Below are 18,397 nucleotides of genomic sequence, written 5' to 3' on the forward strand. Positions count from 1 at the left end.
CATTCCACAGCAGAGTAAGGTGTGAGCGCATGTCATTAGTACGGAAAGCCATGATTAAAGGTAGAGAGGGTTTACTGACATGCCTTGCTATGAAGCACTAGGGTTACACAGGCCCACCACAAACTGCACCCTGTTGTAAAAGCTCCTTTCAGACCACATCTTACAAGAATTGCTCTGACACCGTAAATTGGTTGGGACTCAAGTGAAAAAGCTAGCTCGGTTTGTGACTGATGTCGTTCAATGTCCTTGTAAGCTCCAAATAAGTTTTTTGAGTGAGGTTTAGATTTTTTTAAGACACTACAGCGGCGGCAAGTTGACATGATGATGATAACCTACTGTTCCGGCCAGCGTGCTTTTGGCGGGATTTACGCCAAGGCCTACTATTATACTTTCAACCCCGAGACTCGATTGGCTTTTCAGCACCAAGGTAAGATGGCATTTGAAACACTTAAAGCTTGGAAATAAGCCTTTAAAGGTCATACAGAGCCAAGAATTGGCACACAGACCGACAGGTATGTGTGTGCTCGCGCACTGTGTTGGAGCTGTTAAATTGATAATTGATAAAACAACCAAAACAACGTGAAAAACAGTAGGCAAGAGAATTATATTTCAGACATATTTCAGCATTGGATAAAGACAGTGTGTTAACACCGGAGATGGCGCTTGAACAATGCTGGTGCTTCCCCAAAGACAACACACACACACAACCCACTGTACATGGTGACAACCTGGCCTTTCCTGTGAGATTATTTGTATGCTAAATGTAGCAGTTATAATAAGTCTTGCACAGTTAGAAGACTGTCTGACAACAGAGATCCAGTTATTTCTTCCGGTAACAGTATGGAAGTGACAGGAGGGGAGGAGTCTCCGGAGGCAGCGCAGGTCAGCCCGCCCTCAGAGGGATGTCTCTGTCCGCCTACAACAGCTTCCTCTTCTCGAACTCCTGTACAAAGGCAGACAGATGGGATTGAGACATGAGCTAGGTTAGCCTAAATGTGTGTGCATTTACTTCATAGCCCAAAACCTGAGGTTCTGCTGTGGCAACAGGACAAACATCTGTAAACAGCTTGCTATACACGTGGTGCAGTGCACGTCTCCAATCTGAGCGACAAAAGGTAAGACTGCATCACACAGCACAAGACACTGCAGTGCGGTCTCTTAATATGAGCAAGTGCTCGTTAAATATGTCCTGGCACACATTAAAAGTGCTCAGTTATGAACACCTACTACTTGTGGTGTGAATCTATCACTGTTAAAGAGATGTGAAACTGCTGGAAGTGCTACTCGTTTATATAATGTATTCCCAAGCACGAATGAAGACACAAAGATGACTCTAGACCATTACACTGCAGTGCAGTTATTTACATAGTCAATTTACTAAGAGTAACAGCTGCAGGGTGATCCAAGGCACTTCTGAAAACACATTTCCCCAACTGGGTATGGCAGAATTGTGCATTTTAGAGAGAATTCCCTTATGCAAATTCCATTTTTTCAGGAATGGATGAACGCACTGAAAAACATTTGGGTACTTCAAACATACCAGGAGTTCTACTGCCATCTGGTGGCTAATGGAGGAACAACAGGGACTGATGGCAAAGCTGCCACTGTGATGCTTGTAATGGTTTGTGTCTAGTTTCTAATCTAATATTTTGCAGTTTGTGAAGGAAGTGCATCAGATGCCAGTGAGTTAAGCAGGAAAGGATTAAGTGTACCTCTATGAATGCACGCGCGTGCGTGTGTGGCAGTGCATCTGTGCCGTAGCTGCATGAAGCAGTGCTCGAATTGATGAGCGCAGATGACGGAATCGTGCAGAGAAAGAGCACATTACTGCAACCAGAGATGGATACGACGTAGAGAAGAGACTCAAACAAAGAGCCACATACAGAGTGACGGACGAGACGTTTACAGTAGGTTAGGTCTCTGCAACTGGTATGTGCGAGGTGCCTGAGACTTTGTGCTCCTGTCAAACACTCCAGCCTTATAGTGCACAAGTTCATGGAGCTTTGTACAGTATTACACTCTGGCACCATGGTGGAAAAATGAGAAAAGAGTAAAAATGTTGGTGCTAGTACAACTGGAAATTGTGTGTGTATGTGTGAGTGAGGGAGAGAGAGAGAAAGAAAGAAAGAAAAAGAAAGAAAAACAGATGTAACAATAGATACAGATAACTGAGAAGAGCTTGAGGCAACACAGAGTTTGTCATCGGTGTGCACTTATGTTGCCATGTGTACTACTGAGATTAAACTGGCCAGTGAGATTTTTAAAAAGATGTGCGAACACAATGGCCTGCTAAATTAACAACCGGCAAGAATGTTTTTCATCATTACTCTCAATGATTAAAAATTATACCTCAAAAAGGGAGAGAGGAGAAATGTTATTGATGCAGAGGAAGGAGCATTTGCAGATACTTATAAAAAGTGAAATCGTATATTGCAACCATTAATCATTTTATCCTTTCATTACATCTTGTTTAAAAAAAGTGCTGGCTGTGATAAATTGCAATAAATGGTCTTAGCTGCTAACTCGCCAATAAAAATGCTCTGTTGCATATCATAGTTGAAGAACTCCCTCGCTTTCACCCTTTCCGACAGCATGCCAGCCTGGTCAGGGGTCTGGCATGAGGAACCAGTGGCTGGGGATGACTGGCTTGGCTGAGGCCAACTTTGGTTTCATACGTAGTTTTGCTTCCTTAGTCAACGTCAAAGACATGTTCAGCAGCCAGTATGTGACTTAGCTTTCAGGCACCAGTATAATAAGAAATAGAAACTTTTTCCAAATTGTCTGTAGAAGCATCTAGGAAAAACACCAAAATGGAATTTAAGCCATTAGTGTGACCCTACTAAATCAGTGACGTGGTCCTGAGTGTGCCCTGAACTCCCACGCAAAAGATCTCACCTTGAATATGGTGCTTCCCAGCTGTGCGGGAGACATGCTGACGATCACACCCGCTGACTGCAGGGCAGCGATTTTCTCTTTGGCTCCGCCCTTGCCCCCAGCGATGATGGCACCGGCGTGACCCATCCTCCTGCCAGGGGGTGCTGTGAGACCAGCGATGAACGACACCACGGGCTTCGCTTTGGCACCCTGCCAGCACATTGGGTCCAAACAGGACATTAATCCTTCACAAAGGCACGAGGAAAAGGCACAGTTACTCTTTCACCTTTATGGGCATTTCTAAGTGAAATATTTGAGCGAGGAATTTAGTGTGTGCTTTGTAAAATGAACTTAATTTTCAACAGATATCTGAATGATCCTAATGAATATGTATAGTAACTTCAGGCTTCTCAAAAGGGTGCTATGGGACTGTAAAACTTTAGCATTAACAGAATATTTAAATATTCAGTGGCTAATAATGAATGGTAGCAGAGGGAACTGAGCTAGCCCAATGACCCCTAGTAACTCGCCATCATTTTAAGCAACTTGAAGACTTTTGAATGCATAACTACTTGAAAGACACCACTTAAAGATTTATAATAGAGACAAATATAGCACAACACACCCAATTAATACCGTCACATTATTAACTGTAGCAAAACCAGAGACAAACTTCACGGATCGTAGCAAGTTGCAATTGTGCTGTACTAAAACTCATCACTGGCCAATCACAGGCCTGCGTGCCAGAGAGGACCTGCGGGTTGCTTGGCCATGGTGTAAAAATAAAACGGCACACATTGGACCGAAGTGTGTAGCACAGCGTGGGCTGGAGCATGAGCTGACAGCAGCCCTGGCTCGTCACGCAGTACGCCGGTGCTCAGGACACCGGGTAATTTGTCACGTCTGAGCTGATTAGCTGCCGGCCTGTCAGATCATCACGATGATGGATGGTCGTGTTCGTTGGTTTAGAACCTTCAACAGCTCCAAGGGGGCCAAACGGGTCATTATGTTTCATTTGCAAGAAGAGTAACATTTTGGCGGCGTGTGGTTTCCGGTGTCACCGCTGCTCCAGTTGTGGTGCTATTGGATAAGAGTGTTTCAGCGGACGGACTCCTCGCAGGAGATTCGGAACTTCCACAGGTGTCCAAGCCAAAGACAAACGGTAGGCTTTGAACGAGATTGATCCTCGAACTAAGGCCAATCTAGGTGGTGCGCAAGATCATGGCTTGCTCAGCGGAACTCTCATTTCCGGATGTCAGATTAAATGCATTTCTGGACTAAAAGTAATTTTCAGAGAACAGTCCTTATTGATTAAGCAATTCTGTTCAAACCTAGGATTAATCTAGAAGATAAACTGAAGTGCAATGTTGAAAGGGCTATCAACTATGGGTCTCTGTTGTGATTAATTCAGACAATGCATATTTCAGTAAATTAAAACATACAAGAACAATCAAATGAAGATAAAGCCAAAGAAAAATACAGTGAGTGGCCCTAGAAGTGTATTAAATCTATTTAAAAGCATGCACTGAAAATCCAGGAGCTCTTTGCCATCCCGGCTAACTCCGACTCAGGAAAATGGAAAATTAACCACTCCCCCTGCCTGTCAACTCAAGCAAAGCAGGTTGGGAATTATACAATTAGTGCCCCACCCACAAACTTCCCCCAGAGAGAAATAAATTAGCATTATAATTCCATCCTTTGTTCTTATTGTTAGCAGCTGAGCTGAAATATTTAATTATGAAACGTGGAATAGATATTCTCCTCCTCCCCCGCTTTGCCCACCAGAGGATTAGCTCTGTCTGCTCGAACCGTCTTCATGTAGTTATTCATCTATAGCTTTTAATCTGGGCGAAGATTAAGACAGCAACCCTTGGAAGCAATTAGGGGGAGCCCTCATCGCCAAGCTCTGAGGGAGTGCCGCATCAAAACACTGCCTTGTTTGCCCCTCTTTTAAATAAGTATTCGTTAAGTCACTCCACTCAGCTGAGGCTTTCAGCAAGTTGTTTTTCAAAAGGAACTACACGGGTCTTAATGCAAGCAGCACATGAGGGCACGGGGGCGGGGCATCCCGGGAGTGCCAGTCAGGAGGAAGAGAAAAAAAAAAAGAAGCATGTTGGCAATAAATATACTGCAGGGGAACGTGTGGACACCCTCGGGGTTTTTCAAAACCAAGACGTAGAAACCTCAATTGTATATTTATCCATTTAAACTGTATAACAGTACAAAAGGTCCAGTCTTAGTTGTGTTATTTACTAACAGAACTGCATACAGATGTTATGAGGATCTGAATTTAACAATCAGCTCTTTCTTGTTGTTCTTTCTCCCCAGATATGTCTGTCCTAAAAATTAGGCATGACCTCCGGCAACTGTACATATGGCAATTTGGATCTGATTTTCTACACTCATAACTGGCCATCCTTTAGTCGGACAGCCTCTTCTGTCCTTCAAAACCCTACAGGTGAAACCTTAATTTGGCGTGGGACATTTGGCACATCTCATTCTGTGTATAATTACATTTACATTAACACCATCACCCAGAAACACAGGGCATTCTGTACCGAACATTTCAGACTGTTTTACGTGTGAAAGGTTAACAAAGGTACTTGATTGCTGGCAGATAAATCCTTTTCAGCTGATTCTAGCACATATAATGTTGCATGGTCAGCAGTTCCTCTCCAACAACCCCACATTATTCATGGGCAAGACCATCCCACCAAGTGTCCACCAAAAAAGGCCTTGTTAAGTTAATAACATGCCAGTGTGAAAGGCTAGATTAAGTAGAGTCATCAGAGTTAATCTTTTTTTTTTTTCCCTTGGAAGGACACTTAGAGGGTCACTGATAAAGGGCATAGTAACTGCACCTGAACATTTGAAGGATATTACCATCTGAATCTATTCCCTCTTGGGTTTGGAATGAACATTTCACAGTCAATCTTAATGACACAATGGCAGAAGCATTTGTCAGCCTCCAGTTTTCCTGAAAATGAAAGCAACCTGAAAGGGATCAACTCCAGCACCTCTTTGTAGAAGTGCACCAGTGTTGCACGACAGCTGTGCACTGTGGGGAAAATTGTGGCCATTTAAAATTCTTCTTAAAAGACACTTTATTGGTCCTGATCGGACAAGCTCAAATCAGCTGGAATCTGTACTCCCACTTCCAAAGAACTAAACTCTTCTAGTGAGCGGAATAACCGCGGACATGGGGTGCAGCAGGATTTCATGGCACACAACAAGCGCTGCTCCACAGAAAAGCTGTACCGGATTCAGACAGCATAACGGAACGCCGCTGAGACTAAAGCGATTTTTAATTACCAGCACCAACCTCTGCATCTCTCCAGCCCCTCCACCTCACCCTTACACTGTGAGCGCCGAGCACCAACTCATCGCCGAACGTGCGACGCCTGCCGAGAAAATGTGCACTCACGCTCGTCAGCCTGCTTAACACACTCTGCCACTTGCATAGCACAGCATTAGAGTGCCGAGCTATCTCCAGAAATTGTGTGTATCATTGAGTCGATCGAGCACGTTCTCCCTGCGGCATGCGCCACGCTGATAACGCCAAGCGTGCGCCCTTCTCGGATTTGCACTGAATTCTAAAGAATAAAAAATAAATAAATAAAAGTCATAGAGGTGTTAAAGAGGTGTGCTGAGAGACTGAGGAGCCATGTGGAGATCCGCAGACTTCTTGTGCACCAATCGCTGCCTGAGACAGTGCTCTAGTTCGGCTCTCTCCTGGCTTTGGGGCGTCACGTCCCGAAACTAGAAGAGAGGTGAGGGAGCTACGCTGGTGCTGGTAGCATCACGTCTCGGGACCTTGAGGCTTTCCTCCGCAGTGATCGGATGTGAATGTGTAGAGCGGTAGCGGCGCCCTGATCCAGCTCTCTCAGGTGCCGGGCTGCGGTGACCCTCTCAGCCCTTTCCCTCAAATGACCATTGACTGACCCACCCAGCAGTTACACCCAGCTGAGGTCTCTTAGCCAATATGAAGGCTATGTTTGCCACTTACACAGTTGTGCTCCTTTAAGTACTGGGCTGCATTCTCTTCGGCGCTGCCTCCGATCTCTCCAATCAAAATGATGCCCTCCGTTTCAGGGTCCTGCAGGAACACTGCCAGGCAGTCGATGAAGTTGGTTCCATTGAACGGATCTCCACCGATGCCTAAGAGCAAAACGGAAAGTCTTCAATTTGTGGTGGCAGGGCAGGAGAAAAACATGCAACAGGCCCAGCAGAGGCATGAGGCTTGCATACCGACACAGAGGGACTGGCCCAAGCCAACTTGTGTAGTCTGGTGTACGGCTTCATATGTTAGGGTTCCAGATCTTGAGACAATGCCTAGAAAAGATTAGAGAGGCCCGGGTAAAAAGACACTGACTGGAATACCAATTCATACTTCACCTTCATACGGATCAGCTCGAACAGCACAGCGACCATAACGCCTCCGCAAAACAGACGCTGCCAGACGGCACATTTGCACTTACTCATGCAGTTACTCACTGCCTCCATGACGGGCACGGAGGGCTGTGCTCTGTTCAAAGCTGCTCCCACCTAGAGCGGTCCTTTTACAGATGTCATTGTGTGTAACCGGAGCTCAAAGTCTACCCAGCCATGCTGTTTAAAGCTGTTGGCAGGCCCTGCGAGACCAGACGGGCCCCGCGCCCATCTGCTGCTATCTGCTCTGTTCACCGCCTCCACGGCTCGCATGCAGGCCAACATCTGAACTCTGAGTGTGGAGTGCGACGTCCACTGACTTATCAGCTCTTCCGCTGGGGACAACCGGACCGAGAGACTTGAATAGTCCTGCCATGTCTCAGAAGCGGATGTGGCCCGCACTCTCTCTCTCTTTCCCTATCTATCTTTAACACGCCAGACACAGAGGCTTGTCCCAGACACTCAGATATTATTTAAGAATCGCTATGAGACCTCACCTTGAGCCACACGGGCTAGAGAAACCTACAGTTGGCATTAAAGGAAGACTGTGCTTGAAGAGGACGGAGCAAAGGCCCACGCCGTTCAGTCCTCAGTCCTTACCGATTCTCCCTTTCTTGTGAATGTGTCCGGGCATGATCCCAATTTTGCACTCTCCTGGCTAGGAACAAAAGAACCAAAGATCAATCACATTGCCAGACGACAGCCTGGAAAAAGATGACTCTTTTATATGAGGCACTGAAATGATAGAAAAAAAAAAGGGGGGGGGGGAAGAGACTGGTATGTGTTTTCTTCATCGTGCATTGCACAAATGATGATGGAAGGGGCCGTGTTCCTGAACAGCACAGCAATATTCTCCTATTACTTAGTTGGCGCTGTGTGCAATATGTCTATCTGAACTACACAAAGTTTCAGGAGAAAACTTTAGTTTAGAAACAACCATGAATGAAGACAATCGATAATGATATTTTTCCTCATCCCACGTCGAGCACTATTAGATTATTTTGTAATCCATCTCCAGTCTTGCTATATGATGTCTTGCTCTCTTAAAAATTATTTTGCGCATGACTCCGTCCATGGTGTCTCATGGTCAAGTCATACACATGCCTGGAGCTTGTTTTTGCCAGCGGCCTGTCTTTAAATATGTACTTTTTTTGTTCCATCTTTGCATCCGCACCATCATGTACTTGGTAATGTGAACTAGAGCCACATGGGACCCTCGTACAAGGGCACATCTGCCTTTCTGACCTCATCCAGCTCACAAGTTTCCTCCCGATACTTCGGGAACGGGAACAGGGAGTGCTGTGCAAAGTGATATTAAAAAGAATTGAAAGGCATTTACACCAATAAGTACCATCCATAAAGCTGAGAATAGCACTATGCTGTCGATCTCTACTCTGTGCTTACGTTTATGACGCCGGGGCAGTTGGGCCCAATGAGGCGGGTGATGTTCTGGCGGAGCAACCGGTGCTTGACGCGCACCATGTCCTGCTGGGGGATGCCCTCCGTGATGCATACCACCAGGGGCATCTCCGCGTCGACGGCCTCCATGATGGCGGCCGCCGCGAAAGGAGGTGGCACGTAGATCACCGTGGCGTCCGCTCCTGTGCCCTCTTTGGCCTGGCAGGGGGTGACAAAGCATGAACACAACGACCTCCACGACGGCAACTTTAAATGTTAATGGGATGTTTAAAACAAACCTCGCCACCATTGATGACGATGAACGAAAGCCAATGTTCGCATGACGCCATGTTAACGACACACGCCAGGCTTCATTCACCATTAGTCACGTTAAGGTGGGTAGATGAGAAGTCCTTCTAAGGACTCGCTCATGCCTACGTTTAGCTCTGACAGTACAGAAAGGGCATTACCTCCTTGACTGAGTTGAAGACAGGCAAACCCAGGTGCGTTTTACCCCCTTTTCCAGGGGACACTCCTCCAACTAACCTAGAGCCATAGTCCAGAGCTTGCTGACTGTGGAAGGTGCCCTGCAACCAGCATGAGGGAGAGGTTTAAGGACCTGGAGACCTTACGAGAGAACTGTGTACGACAAACTGGTATTAATGGCTTGAGAACAGCAACGTGCTCTAAACATTGGACATGCACTCAGCTAGCAATCACTCTAAAAAGTGGCAGATATTGCAACTGTAGTCCAAGCCATGGACTTGCTGGCCAAGCTCATATTGTGCAAATATTTATTTTATGTATGATATAATATTTATGGCTCTGCCCATTTCATTCAGCGCTACACTGGCCTGGCACTGAGCAGACTTCTGACTACAGTAAAACTGCTTAGAGTGCAAGAGCAGCTTTGGAAGGAGACTTCAGAAGATCAAGCAGAAACCACTGCTACACGGGTGGCACTAGAGAGGTAACCAGCCTTAGCAATCCAATTTATTGATAACAGAAAACAGATATAGATGAGAATAGCCACTTAAAGGTTACCGCCTGACAGAACAGAATCTCTACTGTATTAATATCCCTTCTGAGAATTTCTTTGCAGTGAATCACAGACATATGGGGGGGGGGGGGGGTGAGAGACAAGAATGCAATCAGGGATTGAGTAGGCCTCAAATTGAAATCAGCAACCTTAAATGTACTTTCATATTTGGTCAGTTGGTAAGGACAAGTTCTTCCTTTAATATATATTGTTGTAAAGTAATCTAATAGAGTATATACTTTATGGTGGTTGCTAAATGCTTATCTAGCTAGCGAACATTGCTTGCTACAGGGGTTTATTGAAGGGAGTCTTATTTTGGCAGGGGAAGCGGTAGCTCAGTGGTTAAGGTACTTGACTAGGAATAAATAGGTTGCCAGGTCAAGCCCCACCACTGCTAGGTTGCCACTGTTGGGTTGCTGAGCAAGACCTTTAACCCTCAATCAGAATTGTAAGTTGCTTTGAATAAAAACTAAATGTAAATCTTGGCGGTCCTAAATGTGACAGCCAAGCAATAGAAGCCATTAGGGGCACACATGCAACACTTTATGCAATTTCAAAGTACAATTTTCCTTTCAACAATTAAATCTTAAGACTTGCTGAGCTCTCCGATACCAAGACTGGGTCAAACTTAACATATTAAAGCCTGCCTTTTGGAGGAGCTAATCAAAGTAAGGCCATTCCACAGACTGCCTGATTTTAGTAAACAGCATTAATGTTGCATTTGTTTCTTAAAGATTTGATTTCAAAACTAGCAGATTGTAAGGGTGGACTGGAGTAGGGCTATGAATGGCTTATGGCGCAATGGAGATTTGTCTGCATGTAATCTTTAACCCCACCCCACATTGTGTCCATGTTAATTATTACAAGTTATCATAACAATTGACACTTAGTCGTCTTTAAGTAATGGTTGTAATTACATATCCTCACAAAGGGGTGGGGGGATAAAAAGCCATTTTTGATTGCCCTCATTTTATTTTAACCCATTTCCCACCTTTGCACCAATCTCCTGCCAACTTTATTATTTTTACTTCCTCCTTCACGCAACACGAGAGGAGCTGCTTGCTCCGCCATCCCTCACAGCAGCCCCACCAGTTTGAAGCATGGTTTGCTTACTGAGGCACTGAGCAAAGTCAATGCACTGCGGCGACACTCCAGGCAATCCCTCACCCCCTTCTAATTATTATGAGTGCTCATTAGGACTTCATCTAATAACCTTTTATTATGTTAAGGAGTCATTTGTTTAAAAAAAAAAAACAGTGGAGATAAGAGCAGGGGTAAGAGTGGGGGAGGGTGGAGATTAATCAGAGGGGCAAGGGGCACAAGATGCCCGGACACTGTTGTTGCTGATGTGTTCGCCTGGGCCCTGTGGGTGGCATTCAAACGCAATTACCCAGCTCCTGTATTTTCATCCAAAACAAAAAGGACACAGAGAGATACTGCCAAGAGGCGTCACACCTCACATGATGAGATTACCATCTCATTTATGCACACACACACACACACACACACACACACACACACAAAGGATCTAAAATTCAGCCTCTGTTATTTTTATTTTCATAACAATTCCATGTGGAAATGGGGAAGACCTTAACATTCAACAAAATTATGCACAGCAAATCACATGAACAAAGGGAAGTGAGAAGGAGCAATGAAAAAATTACCAGATTTATGCAAAAAAACATCCATTATTCCATTATCACTTTCTTCTTTTATCATTACACTCCCGTGAGACCCATCTCATCATAAAGGCTGCTTTGAATCGGCATAATACAAAATGGAACATGAGTTTAAAACACACACACACACACACACACACACACACACACACACACACATATAATTATATAATTACAACCATATGATGTTCCATTAAAATAACTGATCTGCTCATTTTCAAGTAGCCTCAGCTACCTTATTTTCAACCAATGTAGACAATGGGGCACCAGAATGGAGAAACACTGGACGAAGGCAGACCACAAACCTGTTTTCCTGTGAAGCCTTGGCAAATGACCTTTGTATCCTTGTTAATGTACAGGTTCTTTCTCGTTCCATTATAACAGTGCCTGACCCCAGTCTGCTGCACTGCAAACACAGCAAACAGGGGAGGAAAGAGGACTAAGGATTAAAGCACTGGATCTCATATCTAAGCATTGAGGCTCAAAGCAGGTTTTAAAGGGCCTATCTTGGCACTAACAATGTGGCAGCTATTATACTCCCAAATGTAGCCATCCTCTTTCTTACACAGTCTAATGCTGTATGGTACAAATGCAACCTGCAAGTGACTTTTGCAAATGTATATGAGGTAGCCTAACTGCTGCCAAGTCACTACTGTTGGGCCTCTGAGCAAAGCCTTCCAACCTCAACTGCTCGAACTGAACTCAGTCGCAATTCTAAGTCACTTTGGATAAAAGCATCAGATAAATGCCATAAATGACAGTTTAAATGTTCTTAATGCAGCCAAGGATTTAAAGTATATAGCCAATGCAAGATTGTTTAGCCAGAGCAGAGAACATGTGAGAACATTCACTGCTTGGATTACTTAATCTGTCACAAATTCTGTTAAACTTTAGGTTACTAAGATTTGGAGAAACCTGATTCTTTTTTGCAGAACACTGATCTAATTTCAACCAGAATGTGAAGCACAAATATAAAGATTTCATAAAAAGGTTTAAGCATACAAGGAGCAACAGCATCAACATGTGTCCGCTGAGACACCTCGGCTCAGAAAGCTCACATAGTATGCATGAGGATTAGGCAGTAATTGTTATTTTATCATCATTAGTAGTAGTAGTAGTCATAGTAGTATGTAGTGCAGTATATCAAATAAGAAATTGTTTTACATAATACATTTATAAAAGTGTTATAGATGTGATGGTAAGCTGCATTAAAGTCTAGTGTTGCTGATCAAACTATAAAATATAGCAAGTTGAAAATGACAATGAAACAGAGACTGGCCAAGTCTCTCTTGAAAGAGAGATATTGGAGCTCGGTGCTTTAACGAGAGTAAATACACTTGATTCACCTTCTGCAGTTGCATTGGCAACAAGAACTGTAGTTTCTCATATCAGAATATAGATGTGGTATAAGGACGTTTGTCAGTATGAAGGATTTCAATATAGCTGAGCCGAAATTCCAGAATTGACAAAGCTCAGTACAAAGTTGCGCAACGCTAGATTAGTTAAGATGAGCGAAGAGCATACTTGCATTTTCCGTTACACTCTCATTTGTTCATAACAGGATTTCACTGAAAGGCCATCGTTATCACTACATTGTCGGAATCTGTCGTTTGCTCTCTCCACTACATTGTACAACGTGGCCAAGAACTTTTTTGGGCTTGAAGTGCATCAACCGTTCACCAATGCCCAACACTAAGAAGGGTCACAACACATAGCAAGCTTGTTAACTACCACACTACAACAATACAACCTGTAGTCAGAAGGTGGCCACGTTACCATGAAGAATTCTGAGTAGTTGTTGCTGGCTTTCGACTAAATACGACGTTAAATACACGCTTTCTTTGGACTCTTTTAGGATAACTAACTAGCTGGCTGGCTGACCAGCTAACTAAAAACACAGCTCACATATAGACTGAGACTCCTAACGACCCACCTATCTAGCAAACCCTCTGAAAGGCAATACAGACCTGAAGACTGAAAGGCTAAATACCAAGCCAATTCTGACAGAAGAGGGGAAGGTCCATTAGCTAGGTTAGCTAACCTAGCTAGTTAGCATCTGACCCTGGCCTAGCAAATAGCCCACTAGCAGTTTTGTGGGATTTGACCACTACTGCTGCGGTGAGTTGGCATTATGTATTTAAGTATGTATTATAAATGCAACAACTTTCAATTACGGCAGTGTTATCTACTTACAGAGCAGCCGGGCAAACAGTCTAGGGTGAGCCATCTTCTGTCATTCACCAATGACACGGATAACGACGTACCGACGATCATAACATGGGTGCTTTTATTAATGCCTGTTTTGGAAATGACTGTCTTTACACTACCTGCGAAACGCGCGGTGAACGGTACGTTCAAGACGTGATGCACTTAGGCGTAACTTCTTAATTAGGCGTACCTTCTTCTGTAAAATGTAAATTAAATTAAATGAATCATTAGTGATACAGGAGATTTTTGCTTCAGCCCAATAATGCACGGCATGATGGGTAATGTAGTCCCCCGCGAAACATCGCTAAAATGAACTTTGGCTCCTCTTTAAATTTGCAAAACAGTGTCACGGCATTTTAAATAATGTTACAATTTCCGTTTTGCGTGTTGTGATCGGAAATCCTAGAGAAATACCTGTCATTACTATTCATTTAGGTTGCACTCACATATTGAATACATATAGATTGTAATACGTGATTCTCACGCATGGCTTCTCAAATCAGCTCTTGTTGTAACATGTTCAGTATAGAAATATGTTTTGTTTTTTTTGGGTTTTTTTTATCAGTTCACAGTGGAATCTCAGGAAAGTAGGAAGAAAACATTCTTGTAGCAGCTTGCTTGATTTGTTTCACCACGTAGAGAACAGGAACACTGGAAAAATATATAGTTAGATATTTCTAGGTTATATAATGTTCTAATGTGCTAACTAAAAGTAACTCGCAGTAAGCAATACTTGTTCTCTGGTTAAGGCACTTAACTGTGCCCTGAGCTTTTCCCACGAACAATTCACTGAATGATCCAGTAGCTTTTAACTGTTGTGTTTGTTTATTTGCAGTGCTTTCATACTTAAGAATAAATGACTAGTTCCACATTTCTTTTGAAAATGCACTTTAAATGTGTTAATAAAGGGCTGGGCGTGAGCAATCGTTTAAGCCAATAGAAAAGTACCAACTCTGCGGACGCTGATTGGTTCCTGTTTTTTGCGCCACTGCGGCTACTTGCGTATATTCACCATTGTCCTTTACGCTATTGTTAGCTAACATCACCTTAAATCTCGTATAACGGCAACGTAAAAACCGCAGGTTCATAGTTCCGCAATGACGTAGGACGTCACAGGAAATATCTTGCTTCGAGTGAATTAAAGTTGCACAAACGCATTCAATATGATGTTGGAAACTCTTTCGAGATTTATTAAGGTACAGCTTCCAGCCTACCTCAAGAAGTTGCCCCTGCCAGAAACGATCGGAGGCTTTGCGAGACTCACCGGTATGTGTTTTATGTGTAAGGATATTATATGCCATAGTCGTTAGCGATAGTTATGATGGCCACCAAATAACTTGCAGTCATCCCTGGAACTTGCATCTTAGCATATAGGTCTCTTTCAGAGCATATTTCTGCCATCATGTGTAAACGCAGTATATAAATCGGATAATTCTGTTTCGCTTTACTGTCTGTCTAACTAACTAGTTAACTAGCTACAACTAACCCAGCGTTAGGTAACTAGCTTTAGTTTACCTGATTAACACACACTTTGCGCCTGAGTTTAACTTGCACGATGGGCAGAAAATGAATGACAGCACAAGTAAGTCGCTTTTTTATTTTTGCTATGTTACTTTAAACGCGTTTTCGTTTTTATTTTCCACTGCTTCTAATACCAGATAGTTAACGAGCAGGGGAAATGCACACTGTTATGGCAACTAAGTTAGCTATCTTACCAGTAGCTAACTAGGAGATAACACTGTACTGGTCTTACGGGGTGGGTGTACACAGCTAACGCTAGCTATCTTACCTTACCTAACTGGGAGATAACACTACTGGTCATGCGGGGGTGGCTAACTGGGAGAGAACACTGTACTGGTCATGCGGGGGTGGCCTCAGACTTGGCGCTCGTTGACCGTTATTTAGGTGTCCGTTATTGACCGTTATTTAGGTGTCGAAGGTCTGTTGTCTTGAAAAAACCTCCATCCGCGTAGGGAGTGTGCATCAGGAAACGTAAAGCGAGTATAGATCTACTTGAGATTTAAAGATAATAGCCTACATTGAAAGCAGCAAGGATGTATACTTATTTTAACCTCAGTTTAAACCTCCAGCCATGTTAAATCATGACTCAGATCACCACCGCAATCTTTAGTAAATATATTTGTTGTAGCTTTAGTAATGCTTCATTACGTTGATTACTCCTTTGATTTTGCACTCGACATTTTTCTTTGAAGTTAATGTTTAATTGGCTTATAATTGTTTAATTAATCCTATATCCTATGTGTTCCTGCACTGTTTAATTCTTGGTATTGCCATGAAAATCAAACTGAATCTGTTCCTTTCTGCAGCAGTTTATACAGTTCCAACAGACAAAGCTCACATTTTGGACTGTATCAGTTGGTGTTTTAAGATTGCCAAAGTGTAGATTAAACTGATTCAAGATCAGTTGTTTCTAGGAGGTTTTTAGTTGTGTGGTAGGCTAAGTTGACTCTTGATTACTGTACTTTTTTATTTATTCTTTTTTTTTCTCTCTCTGGAGGAAATGAATCAGAACTTCATTAGGTCATATGTTGTTGGTAACAGATCTGCCTAAAAGGTGTGTGACATTGGTAAACCTTCCACTAGCAACAGGAACATCCAACTGCTGTTTCAAGCAATTGGCACCGGTCCTTGCATTCTCCAACTGGCAGGAGGGAACCTGCAGTGAACCCTGGAGTTTGATCCATTTCTTTCGTTATGTGTCCACAGTTTTAGAGTGGCTGCGCCTGCTTCCTTTGCTAGGAGTTCTAGCCCTGCTGGGCTATATTTCCATCAGGCCTTTCTTGCCCAGAAAGAAGAAGCAGAAGGACTCTCTCATCAACCTGAAGATCCAAAAGGAAAACCCCAAAGTGATTAATGAGATTGACATTGAAAATTTAAGATACCCAAATGTTTGCTACTGCAGATGCTGGAGGTCCAAAACGGTAAGCATGGTAGAGGCTTTAGCAGCATCCAGCATGTCTCTCTGTGTATTACAAAGTACATGCAACATGAGTAAATATACAAAATTGTAGGATTTTGCAGATTTCAAAGTTGTAGCATGCAAGCTAAACTGAATGTTATTAGGAATATAACCAAACTTGTTTTTACTAGTTATGTGTTGGACAAGAGCCCTTTGGATCTTGTGAAGTGAAACAATTAATGCTAGAACACATTAATGACTCATTTAATTATTGGCCATAGATTGAAAATTATGTTTTAAAGATGTGTCCAGTATTCCAGGAAAGTCTTATTTGGTGTGCTTCTAAAGGAGGGTGTTTGACTGGAAGTAACTTTAGGGGCAGCGGAATGTTTTGCATATGGCCTCATGGCCTGTGAGTTTTTGGCTTCCTGTTTGCTCAGCCTTTGAAAGCTTATATAAATGTCCCTATATCACGGATATTATGTTTGGCTGATTAAAAAAAGTGCTTTGTGCATTCTCGTTTAGTTTACAATATAGCATTGTGTATCTTGTTGCAGTTTCCTGTTTGTGACAAATCACACATAAAGCACAACGAGTTGACTGGAGACAACGTTGGCCCACTTGTGCTGAGGAAGAAGATCCTCTGAGCTGAGAGCATAACAGGTGCTCTCACTGCCTTTCATCAAAAAGAAGCCACATTTTTTTGTAACACACAGATTTTGCTCATTCTCCTCATCCAACCTGCTGTATTTTGCCTCCTGTTTGGTCCTTTATGTGCCTGTTATAAGTGTTGCCATGTTGTGCTATGGTCATGTGGTGTGAAGAATATGTCTGTCACACATGCATTTGCTGGAACACAAGATCAGCTACTTGTCTGTTTTATTTCTTATATTCTAATGTTAATACTAATCTGACTTGTGCAATATAACTGGACCACAGTGACATTGTCTTGCAAGCTCTGTGCTGGTACAAGTGTCTTTTTAGTCACCTCATTTTTTCATCAGACGGCCTCAGAGTTTGCTGGTCGCCTTCGGCAGCTCACAGCTTTTCAGCCCCGGTCATCATAAGGGTTGGATTTTGCTTTAAAAAAAATCTACTAAACTTTAATGCCGTACATCGTTGGGATTATGTTTTGAACAGTAATTTTTTTTTTCTTTGTTACCTTTGTCATGTCTTCATTTAGTTGTCAACCACGGTGTTACCGAAACATTAAATTATTTATCAATTGTCAGATACTTGCTATTCTAGCTAAATATATTTCCTGTTAAAAGGGCTAGAGACAGGCACTTTATTCTGAGATTTATATATTTTCATAAATGTAATATTCATTGTTTGAAGCTGTCAGACCACTAAATCTCAGTCTATATTTCTGAAGACATGTAGTGTGACACCACATGATGGAATACTCTTATCCACACCATGCTGTGAGAAGCAAACCACGATATACAACTCATTCCCAGAGCTGGGTTCAGTTTGCATATGGTCATTAGATATGTAATGTGCCTATTTTTTCTAAATAAAATAACAGACTGCTCAAACATCTGTTCCAGTTTACTTGTACATAGAAAAGGAGGAACTCCCCACTTCAAAGTCATTAGAGTTCCCTTAATTAAAGAAGCATAAGTGTATCGTCACATAAAAAGGATGAACAAAACAAAAAGGACCTTGAAAAAGGCTGAAGAGCTCCCTTATTTTATTATCATTTGCATCCCGTGCTATTGGATGCACTGTGCCGAGATCCACACTCAAATGTGAAAGGAAATTTTACACCTCACTGTCCAAACAAAGGGTGCACTCATCTTTTTTTTTTTTTTCTTCCCTCTGCTGCAGCTACTGAAAAAATCAATAAAT

The 18,397-nt window shown here is 42.9% G+C and overlaps 2 protein-coding genes across 2 annotated transcripts; one reads left to right on the forward strand and one right to left on the reverse strand.

Moving 5' to 3' along the window:
- Positions 1-585: 585 nt before the first annotated feature.
- Positions 586-13,718, reverse strand: suclg1 (succinate-CoA ligase GDP/ADP-forming subunit alph). Its single transcript, XM_027021844.2, has 9 exons — positions 13,612-13,718; positions 11,724-11,824; positions 9,171-9,287; positions 8,707-8,919; positions 7,903-7,960; positions 7,123-7,206; positions 6,881-7,032; positions 2,896-3,084; positions 586-943 (listed from the first exon to the last, which is right to left on the reverse strand). Exons 1-9 carry the CDS (start codon positions 13,643-13,645, stop codon positions 917-919), a joined length of 975 nt encoding a protein of 324 aa, XP_026877645.2. The 5' UTR covers positions 13,646-13,718; the 3' UTR covers positions 586-916.
- A 1,016-nt stretch (positions 13,719-14,734) lies between these two features.
- cisd2 (CDGSH iron sulfur domain 2) lies at positions 14,735-18,084 on the forward strand. The gene is made up of 3 exons (XM_027021843.2): positions 14,735-14,892; positions 16,354-16,568; positions 17,104-18,084. Exons 1-3 carry the CDS (start codon positions 14,790-14,792, stop codon positions 17,191-17,193), a joined length of 408 nt encoding a protein of 135 aa, XP_026877644.1. The 5' UTR covers positions 14,735-14,789; the 3' UTR covers positions 17,194-18,084.
- The last annotated feature ends 313 nt before the right edge of the window (positions 18,085-18,397 follow it).

This window comes from Electrophorus electricus, chromosome 9, assembly GCF_013358815.1.
Source record: "Electrophorus electricus isolate fEleEle1 chromosome 9, fEleEle1.pri, whole genome shotgun sequence".
NCBI lineage: Eukaryota > Metazoa > Chordata > Actinopteri > Gymnotiformes > Gymnotidae > Electrophorus > Electrophorus electricus.

Excerpts from the sequence above, each read along its gene's own strand:
- suclg1 (XM_027021844.2), bottom strand. The coding sequence starts at position 13,645 with ATGGCTCACCCTAGACTGTTTGCCCGGCTGCTCT. Across the intron at positions 9,288-11,723 it reads AAGGCTTCACAGGAAAACAG|GGCACCTTCCACAGTCAGCA; the intron begins GTTTGTGGTCTG and ends TGCTGGTTGCAG. Across the intron at positions 7,033-7,122 it reads GGGCCAGTCCCTCTGTGTCG|GCATCGGTGGAGATCCGTTC; the intron begins GTATGCAAGCCT and ends TTTTGCTCTTAG.
- cisd2 (XM_027021843.2), top strand. The coding sequence starts at position 14,790 with ATGATGTTGGAAACTCTTTCGAGATTTATTAAGGTACAGCTTCCAGCC. Across the intron at positions 14,893-16,353 it reads AGGCTTTGCGAGACTCACCG|TTTTAGAGTGGCTGCGCCTG; the intron begins GTATGTGTTTTA and ends ATGTGTCCACAG. Across the intron at positions 16,569-17,103 it reads GATGCTGGAGGTCCAAAACG|TTTCCTGTTTGTGACAAATC; the intron begins GTAAGCATGGTA and ends ATCTTGTTGCAG.